This window comes from Octopus bimaculoides, chromosome 28, assembly GCF_001194135.2.
Source record: "Octopus bimaculoides isolate UCB-OBI-ISO-001 chromosome 28, ASM119413v2, whole genome shotgun sequence".
NCBI lineage: Eukaryota > Metazoa > Mollusca > Cephalopoda > Octopoda > Octopodidae > Octopus > Octopus bimaculoides.
Window position 1 is genome coordinate 15,710,988 of NC_069008.1, and position 10,436 is coordinate 15,721,423.

General features: G+C 37.3%; 1 protein-coding gene across 1 annotated transcript in view; it reads left to right on the forward strand.

Annotated features, from left to right (window-relative positions):
* The window catches only part of LOC128247002 (zinc finger protein 271-like), a 16,637-nt gene that overhangs the window by 2,538 nt on the left and 3,663 nt on the right, over positions 1-10,436 (forward strand). The window contains exons 2-6 of the mRNA XM_052977485.1: positions 279-1,527; positions 4,097-4,218; positions 5,846-6,715; positions 7,175-7,301; positions 8,352-8,568. Of these exons, the coding sequence (XP_052833445.1) occupies positions 625-1,527; positions 4,097-4,218; positions 5,846-6,715; positions 7,175-7,301; positions 8,352-8,568 (2,239 nt within the window). The 5' untranslated portion in view covers positions 279-624. The remainder of the gene's footprint in view (positions 1-278; positions 1,528-4,096; positions 4,219-5,845; positions 6,716-7,174; positions 7,302-8,351; positions 8,569-10,436) is intronic.

A 10,436-nucleotide genomic window follows, 5' to 3' on the forward strand; every position in this document is an offset into this window, starting at 1 on the left:
CGGATGGTGCTTTTTACATGCCTGCAGCACAGGAACCAGTCAGGCAGACCTGGAATCAACCATATTCAGATGGTGCTTTTTACGTGCCACTGGCATGTGAGTCAGTCAGGGAGCACAGGCCACAGCTACAAATTTTGATAAATTAAAATGTTCAGTTGTTCAGGTAAATGTTTATTTCTACTGTTTATCTCCTTAGAAGCGTTCTAAATTTCCCATTGTTGAATCTGTATTTGTAAGTAGCTTCTATACCTTACACAGTTGTCTCTTTATTATTTCAGAATACCAACTGACATGGGAATAACAGAAGATACATTCTCAATATTTATCATCCTTTGAAGTCCCAGAAAATGTGTTATGCAGAACAGATGTATAAAACTGTTTCTATACATCTGTGGTAGAATTGAATTCCTATGAAATATTTGCTCTGACCTGAGATTATTTGCAGTATTTCTGTACAAAACTGGCTGAAGTGTCTACGAGATAAATATTATTTAATTCCGCACGATTAAATTGACAAAAGCCAAAGGTAACACTGGCGAGAAATGCAGCAGCAGAAATATTTGTAAAGAGTAAACTGCAAGAACAAAACGAAGAAGTATATTTAGTGATTTGAGAAGGAAAATTATGGAAAAAAGTGAGAAATTTGAGCAGTTGATTTTGCCTAAAGACATAATAAAAGAGAGCAGAAAATTGTCATATGATTGTGACATCTGTCAAAAGTCTTTCTCTGATAGAGTACAGCTAACTAGGCACATACGTATACATACAGGAGAGAAGCCATATTGCTGTGATGTCTGTGGTAAATCATTTTCTCAAAGTAGTCACTTAACAATACATGTACGCATTCATACAGGAGAGAAGCCATACGCATGTGATATTTGTGGCAAATCATTCTCTGCAAGTAATGACTTAAGTATACACAAGCGTATTCATACAGGAGAGAGGCCATATCACTGTAATATCTGTAGTAAATCATTCTCTAAAAATGTTACCTTAACTAGACATGAACGTATTCATACAGGAGAAAAACCGTATCACTGTGATATCTGTGGTAAATCATTCTCTGAAAATGTTAACTTAGTTACCCATAAACAGATTCATTCAGGAGAGAAGCCATTTCACTGTGATATCTGTGGTAAATTATTTACTAAAAGTTGTAATTTGAATACACACAGACGTACTCATACAGGAGAGAAACCATATCATTGCGATATCTGTGGTAAATCATTCTCTGCAAATAGTGACAGAACTAGACATGAACGTATTCATTCAGGAGAGAAGCCATATCACTGTGACATCTGTGGTAAATCGTTCTCTGTAAGTTCTCAAGTCGTTGAACACAAACGTATTCATACAGGAGAGAAGCCATATCAATGTGATATTTGTGATAAATCATTCTCTGTAAATACTGCCTTAAGTAAACATAAACGTATTCATACAGGGGAGAAGCCATATTTGTGTGACATCTGTGGTAAATCATTCTCTTGGGGCAGCAACTTAAATACACATGTACGCACTCATAAAGAAGTGTGACTGTATCCATGCTAAAATTCACAAGTATTGTAAGCTTTATCTAAACTAGGAGTTGCTTTGTGTGTGTTAGCAACAGCCATAACTATTCCCCTCACTTTGGCTCTCTTGTTAGGGTGTCATTTACATTTGTTGGACCTTCCCTGATACCACCCACTTCAGTTTTCTTTTACAGTTTTGAGGGATATTATTTACTGTTAAAATTCTGCTGAGAGAGAGAGAGAGAACCAAAAGCACTCAGCAATAACTATAAATGTATTCACACAGGAATGGAGATACAACTGCGTCTGATAACATCCTCCCATTATTATATTTCATATCACCACAACTCTATCTACACTGATGAGATATTCAGACCAATATTGTTATATTTGGGTGGAGTCATGATTAATAAAGTCTATAAACACCCTAATTAGTTGTAGTTTGTTTTTATTTTATTAGAATTTTGTGTCCTAGTTTCGAAATTAGTTGTAATACAATCTCTAGCTTTCGCAATGCTTGTGAGGAAAATATTTTGTTGAAATATAAATGAACATCAATTGCTGAAGAAATTGAAGTGAAACATAGACAATCAACAACTATTGTGGGTCGTTATAGGCTTTATTCATTATGAATCTTGCCATATTTAACAATGTTTTTCATATTACTCGTGTATAATCCATGTAATGTATTTTCAGAAATGAGAAATAGTTTATTTTGACATTGTAGGTAAATAGTTATGATATGTATTCTCAATGGTTAGTGAACATCATCATCATCATCGTTTAACGTCCGCTTTCCATGCTAGCATGGGTTGGACGACTTGACTGAGGACTGGTGAAACCGGATGGCAACACCAGGCTCCAATCTAATTTGGCAGAGTTTCTACAGCTGGATGCCCTTCCTAACGCCAACCACTCAGAGAGTGTAGTGGGTGCTTTTACGTGTCACCCGCACGAAAACGGCCATGCTCGAAATGGTGTCTTTTATGTGCCACCCGCACAAGAGCCAGTCCAGGGGCACTGGCAACGATCTTACTTGGCTTGCCGGGTCTTCTCACGCACAGCACATTTCCAAAGGTCTCGGTCAGTGGTCATCGCCTCGGTGAGGCCCAATGTACGAAGGTCTTGCCTCACCACCTCAGCCCAGGTCTTCCTGGGCCTACCTCTTCCACGGGTTCCCTCAACTGTTAGGGTGTTGCACTTTTTCACGCAGCTATCCTCATCCATTCTCACCACATGTCCATACCAGCGCAATCGTCTCTCTTGCACACCACAACTGATGCTTCTAATGTTCAGCTTTTCTCTCAGAAATAAATACAGAAATTATAAAAGAAAATATTTCTTCCTCTCATGTTAAGATATGTGTGCACATCTACATATATATATGTATGTATATGCCAAATGAATTCGTAGTCATGGCTGTTGCTTGTGTCATGTAAATAGCACCTATGAAATCATAATTGTGGTCATTGCTGGTAGCATGATCTTCAAATGTTGTGCTTCACAGAAGTGAGGGACAAAGTGGTGAAGCATGATCTTTGAATTTTGGGCCTCAGAGGCGATGACAAGTGACTGAGTCCTTGGTGATATGCCATGCTTGAGAAGAATCATCAAACCAAATGAAACTATCGTCGTGTCTGTTTCCAGTGCCATGTAAATGGCACATAAAAGGCTCACATTACACCCTTGGAGTGGTTGGCATTAGGAAGAGCATGCATCACAAAAAGAATGAAATTAATTCAACCACAGTTAATAGTTTGACATATATATATATATTAATATATAGTATTAGAGAAAAGAACCAAGGTTTATGAACTCATCAATGAAAATCCACTGTCACATACAGAAAAAATTTATAATTGAAAGTACAATAAACTATTAACTGTGGTTGAATTAATTTCATTCTTGTGATGCGAAGAGAACAATTCTTTTCTACTCTAGGCACAAGGCCCGAAATTTTGGGGGAGGGGGCCAATCGATTAGATCGACCTCAGTACGCAACTGGTACTTAATATATATTTTATACTGTGAAGCTTAATTTAATTTTAATTTTTAATAAATTGATTTTAATTGAGATTTTACCTGTAATTTTGGATTTTATCCCTAATATTATTATTATATATATATAAAAAGGGAAACAATTCCATGTTACTGTAGAAGAGAGAAGTGATACAAAGAGGAAGTGACTTCATTGATTCTATACAAAGAACTAAACTCTAATCACAAGAGAGTGGAATTGAGTATCCTGTTGATGTTGTTGTTCAGTCGCTTTCTGTTTCTGATCCCTGGACTGAATAGTATTGTCATATTTATGTAATAATCGACAAAGGAATCACGGTGGAGAGGATCAGTGAGAAGAAGGTGGACAATAGTAGACAGATTGTGAAGGACAAGGAAAAAAGGTGGAGACATTGGACAAAGATTGGAAATGGAATTCAGGAATTTAGAGTGAAATACAAGAAGACCCTTACCCAGCACTGGGACATTAATGATCGATTTCATTGATCGATTGATTGGACTCCCTCCTATATATCTACGTAAATTCTAAAGTAAGATATTTTATTGTTTATAATATATTATTAAAGGATGTTTATGTCGGTATATTTAGTGTTACTAATTTACAGGCTCCCTCATTGTCTCATAACATATTACGTGGAATTCCTAAATGTCTGCAAACACCCGTGAGCACTTTGATATCTGAGGTGTGGTACGTTGTGCAACTAGGTGGACGTCAATTTGATGGAATGAACTGGCGATCTTTCGATACTAGGCCGGAATATCGGCCTTTTCCGTAAAAAGTGTCTTCGGCGATCTTTACCAGAGATCGGCCTTTTCTGTAACACCCGCACGATCTTCACTAGGGTGTTAGGGTTAGGGTTTTAATGTCAGGGTTAGGGTTTGTTTGCTGCTTACCACTATCTATCTTTCTTAACCCTAACCCTAGTGAAGATCGTGCGGGTTACGGAAAAGGCCGGTATTCCGGCCTAGTATCGAAAGATTGCCCATACGAGAAATCTTTCACGAAATACGGTTCTTAGAATTCAGGTATGAGCAGTTATAAAAACCCTGATTTGGGGGAAATAAATCAGTGTTCATTGGTTGTCACTTGATTTCATGACACTCACTTGCCTGAGATTTGGTTGTTATGATGCCAAGTCTTTTGTCTAATTCATAAAGGCTATTTTGAATTGGTGTTTAAAACTTTTTGCAGCCTAGTTATAAATTTTATGTTGTAAACCTCTATGACAGTCTTCTTTTGACTTGTAAAAATATACGTAAATAAATTTAGTGAATAATTTCTTTTTCTTCATTTTCTTCAACCTGTTTTTGTAACTATTGAAACTGTTTTTAACGCAGAGAAAAAGGTTGTGCTTATGCATATTCAACATACATGCACGTTCAACGTCTTGGTGTGTGTAAGTCACTACAACGTTTATGTAGTCTGAGCTAGGATTTATGTATGGTGATAAAATACTTATAATGAAGTTATAAGTGACGGATTTATCACCACAGATTCCTGCTCAAGAAATATTTAATATTTATATTTATTATAATTTCATGTCGAACACATTATAAATAGATTAAATTATCTAATTGTTATAGATAAATTTCCACTGTAAGTCCGATAGATCTGTCATTTTAATGAATTTTAATTACTTTTTTCTGATGATATCTGAAAAGAAACAGCAATTTTAGCAAAACATTAAGCAACACTAATAATAAATTTAAAAAAAACGTAAAAATAAACAAGCTTTTGACGGTTTTATAGATATTTCAAAATTATGATGCTAGGTGTTTCCATTATTTTGTCTAACCCCTGTATGTTATTGTCCGCTAACCTAAATAATATTACACAATGTGAAAATGTAGCTGTAGTTTACAAACATGTAAGCTACACACAAGATTCTGTGATGCAAATATTAATACATTAAAAAGTCCAGTTGTTCAGGTAAATGTTTCTTTCTAAAGTTATCTCTGAAAAATATTGTAAATTTTCCACCATTGAACAGTACTTTTAAGTAGCCTCTATATCTTATACTGTTGTTTATTTATTATTTCAGAATATCAAATAAATATGATATAACAGATGATACATTCTCAGTATATATCCTCGTTTGAAGACCAAGGGAATATGTTGTCCAGAACAGATATACAAAAAAAATTTCTATAAATCTGTGGTAGAATTCAGTGGAATATTTGCTCTGATCTGAAATTCTTTGAACTGGTTCTGTACATAATTGTCTGGAATGTCTACAAGATGAATATGAGTTCATTCAACATGGATAAATTTACCAAAGCATTGATTAGACAAGAAATATTTGTAACGAGTAAACTACAAGAACAAAACGAAGAAGTGTATATGGTGATTTGAGAAGGAAAATTATGGAAAAAATTGTGAAATTTGAGCAGTTGATTTTACCTGGAGACATGATAAAAGAGAGCAGAAGATTGTCATATGATTGTGACATCTGTCAAAAATCTTTCTCTGAAAGAAGACAGCTAACTAGGCACATACGTATACATACAGGAGAGAAGCCATATCACTGTGATGTCTGTGGAAAATCATTTTCTCAAAGTAGTCACTTAACAATACATGTACGTATTCATACAGGGGAGAAGCCATACGCATGTGATATTTGTGGCAAATCATTCTCTGCAAGTAACGACTTAAGCACACACAAGCGTATTCATACAGGAGAGAGGCCATATCACTGTGATATCTGTGGTAAATCATTCTCTAAAAATGTTACCTTAACTACACACAAACGTATTCATTCAGGAGAGAAACCATATCACTGTGATATCTGTGGTAAATCATTCTCTAAAAATGTTACCTTAACTATACATAAACATATCCATACAGGAGAGAAGCCATATCGCTGTGATATCTGTGGTAAATCATTCTCTGCAAATAGTGACAGAACTAGACATGAACGTATTCATTCAGGAGAGAAGCCGTATCACTGTGACATTTGTGGTAAATCGTTCTCTGTAAGTTCTCAAGTCGTTGAACACAAACGTATTCATACAGGAGAGAAGCCATATCACTGTGTTACCTGTGATAAATCATTCACTGTAAATAGTGCCTTAACTAAACACAAACGTATTCATACAGGGGAGAAACCATATTTGTGTGATATCTGTGGTAAATCATTCTCCCGGAGCAGCAACTTAAATACGCATGTACGTATTCATAAAGAAGTGTAACTGCATCCATGTTAAAATTCATAACAAGCATATTTTAAGCATCATCTAAACTGGGTGTTGCCCTGTGTGTTTTAGCCATCACAATAACCATTCCACTCATTGTGTCTCTCCTTTTAGGCTGTCATTTACAGCTGGTAGACCTTCTCTGATACAAACTCCATTCGTTTTTTTGTTTCAGCATTGAAGGATATGTCAAAATTCATCTAAAGAGGAAAGAAAATAAAAGTGAAAAGCTCTAATGAATAACTTTAAATGTGTTCTGACAGGAATGGATGTACGGCAGTGTTTGATAACAGATTCTCAACAATATATTTTATATCGCTACAACTCTATCTACATTGATGAGATATTCAAACCAATATTGTTATATTTGGGTGGAGTCATGATTAATAAAGTCTATAAACACCCTAATTAGTTATAGTTTGTTTTTATTTCGTTTGAATTTTGTGTTCCAGTTTCAAAGCAGTCGTTTATCCTATGTACAGCTCTCTCAATGTTTGCAAGGAAAATATTTTGTTGGGACAGAAGCAAACATCAATTGCTGAAGAAATTGAAGTGAAACATAGACAGCCAACAACCAGTGTGGGTCGTTATAGGCTTTATTCATTATGAATCTTGCCATGTTTAACAATGTTTTTCATATTACTCGTGTATAATCCATGTAACACATTTTCAGAAATGGTTTATTTTGACACTGTTTTTCCCATCCTGTTCTTTCCTTTTTCTCCACTAGTCCACCTCTAACATAGTTTTGGGACGTTCACACTCTACCCTTTCTCTTCTAAGTGTGGTACCCTTCAACATCTACTTTGTGGCCCTTTCTCTGCCTCCTTTTCTTTCATAACCCTCGTCTCTGCTTTTTCAATACCTCAGCATCTCTTCTCATTTTTCTCCCTCTCATATACCCATAAAACACCCCTATAATTCTCTTTTATTGTTGCTTTCAGCATTCCTCTTCAACCTAGTTTGTTGCTCCCCTTCTGTCCCCCTTCCCCCACACCTGTGCATCCTTGCTCCTTTTAATGTTGAAGACCCTAGGATCCCTATCACATTTTCAACATTATTTCTCCCTTTCCTCCATCCTGTCTATAATTCCTTCCCCCCTCTCCTTGTTCCCTATCACGCTCCCCAATCTTTTCCTCGTACGTATCGTTCCTCATCCTTCTGCTGAGGTTCATCGCTCATTCTCCTTTCATTTCTCCATCAATTATAGGGTCCACTTTTGGACCCTATAACTTACAAGGTTAACATAACTTGTGATGGTGCCATGCAAAAACACCCACCCTCAACATTATAAAACTTGGTTTGTCTTCTTAAGAATAGCATTCAGATATAGAGACTCCACCAAAGGAAATGTTGAAGCAGCAGTCCTCCCACTCCTCTAACATTTTATACCATTCTACCTGTACCAACTTGGAAGCTGGACGTAAATATTCTTTCTACTGTAAGATCAAAGCCTAAAATTTCTACAATAAGGTGAAGGGGTAGTTGATTGCATCAAACAAAGTGCTCAGATGGTACCTATTTCATCAACCCAAACGTGAAAGGAAGAGTCGACCATGGTGCACTTTGAACGCAGGATGTAAAGATGTACGAAATGCTGCGAAGCAACGATACTGCTTTTGAACAGAGATAAATAATAATGATACTGAGTGTGATGAAAGTGGGTCTGGCTCTGCGGAAGTCCTACGGATATTCACTGAGGAGAAAGCAGGATTCAATGTGTTAGAGAAACTCGGTGGAAGTAAAGAATATGCACACCACCGTAACCCTAACCTTAAACGCTGGGTGTGCGTACTCTTATCTTCGCCGAAAACTCATAATTTCTATTACTTTAGACGTATTCGAAGTGAGTCCGACTGGGTGAAGGTTTGCTGGGTTGAAGAGATAGTCTTTCTATGCAATGGGACACATTGAAACGATCTTCCAAACGCCAGGGTATATCCTCGTTGTGAGTGAGAGATTAATGTTTATTTTCTTAAATCAAATTGTTATCTTGATGCTAATATTTCTCCTTATTAGTTGAAATCCCACCGGCGTCAACTTTGCCTTTCATCTTTCCAGGATGGGGATTGAGAAAGTAGAATGCCTGTCTAATGGTGATCAGTGATGTGAAAGTGGGAACGAAGGGTTTAAAGAATGTTACTGTGTCTATTGGAGGCGCAATGGCCCAGTGGTTAGGGCAGCGGACTCGCGGTCATAGGATCGCGGTTTCGATTCCCAGACCGGGCGTTGTGAGTGTTTATTGAGCGAAAACACCTAAAGCTCCACGAGGCTCCGGCAGGGGATGGTGGCGAACCCTGCTGTACTCTTTCACCACAACTTTCTCTTACTCTTACTTCCTGTTTCTGTTGTGCCTGTAATTCAAAGGGTCAGCCTTGTCACACTGTGTCACGCTGAATATCCCCGAGAACTACGTTAAGGGTACACGTGTCTGTGGAGTGCTCAGCCACTTGCACGTTAATTTCACGAGCAGGCTGTTCCGTTGATCGGATCAGCTGGAACCCTCGACGTCGTAAGCGACGGCGTGCCAACAACAACAACACTGTGTCTATTATATCCTGCGTTAAGTCGGTGAGCTGACAGAAACGTTAGCACGCCGGGCGAAATGCTTAGCGGTATTTCGTTCTGAGTTCAAATTCCTCCGAGGTTGACTTTGCTTTCATCCTTTCGGGGTCGATAAATTGAGTACCAGTTACGTAATGGGTCGACCTAACCGACTAGCCCCTTCCTCAAAAATTTCGGTCTTTGTGCCTAAGGCAGAAACGATTATACCCTGTGTTGATGCCATCGACTAATCAATCCGATCCAATGAAATTATTCTGTGCTTGTACCTAAATTAGAAGTAATTTAGACAGCAAAGGCATGACCCATGCTCTCTGCATAGAGTGAACGTCGTCTGTCGTCTTTTAATTTTGTCCACTTCGCATCCCAACAAGAACTAAATTATTTCAGCCGCTTCTAATATTTTGAAATACAAAGCAGGGAAACAACTCTATGTGTCTAGATTTAGTGACAAGTAATACTGACAAAGAGGAAGTGATATCATTATATTGTATACCAAGAACTGTAGAGAGTGCTATTCAGTATTCCGTCGGTGTTGTTGTTTAATTGGATTCCAGGCTAGATCCCTAATCTGAATAATATTGTCTTAATTATATAATTGACAGAGATGATAGATTGAGACAGAATGAGACATCCTAGGCGATAGAATGAGACAGATTGCGTGAGAGAGTAAAAAAAAGAGTAACGAGAAACAAGGTGGAAAGATTGGAAGTGGAATTCAGGAATTTAGAGTGGAATCCTAGAAGACCTTTTACCCAGTACTGGGACATTAATGATTGATTTCATTGATCCATTGATTGGACTAAATTCTCAGGTAAGGTATTTTACTGTTTCTAATGTACTATAAAACAATAATTTAGTCAGTTTAATTAGATTCACTAACCACAGGCTCCTCATTATCTCATAAAGTATTATTTACACTTATATATACGCGGAATCCCTGAACGTCTACGAACATTCACGAGCATGTTGCTCTGCGATCGCTTTCATATCTGACGGGTGGCACCTGTAAAGGTGGATGTTAAAGTGATGGAGGGGGTGAGCTATTGTGCAGCACAAAATCATTATAAACAAAATATCTGCAGGTTTTTCTGCAATAGATTGCAAAACAGTCTTTTTTGGAGTCGAGGGATTACCATAATATAAATATAT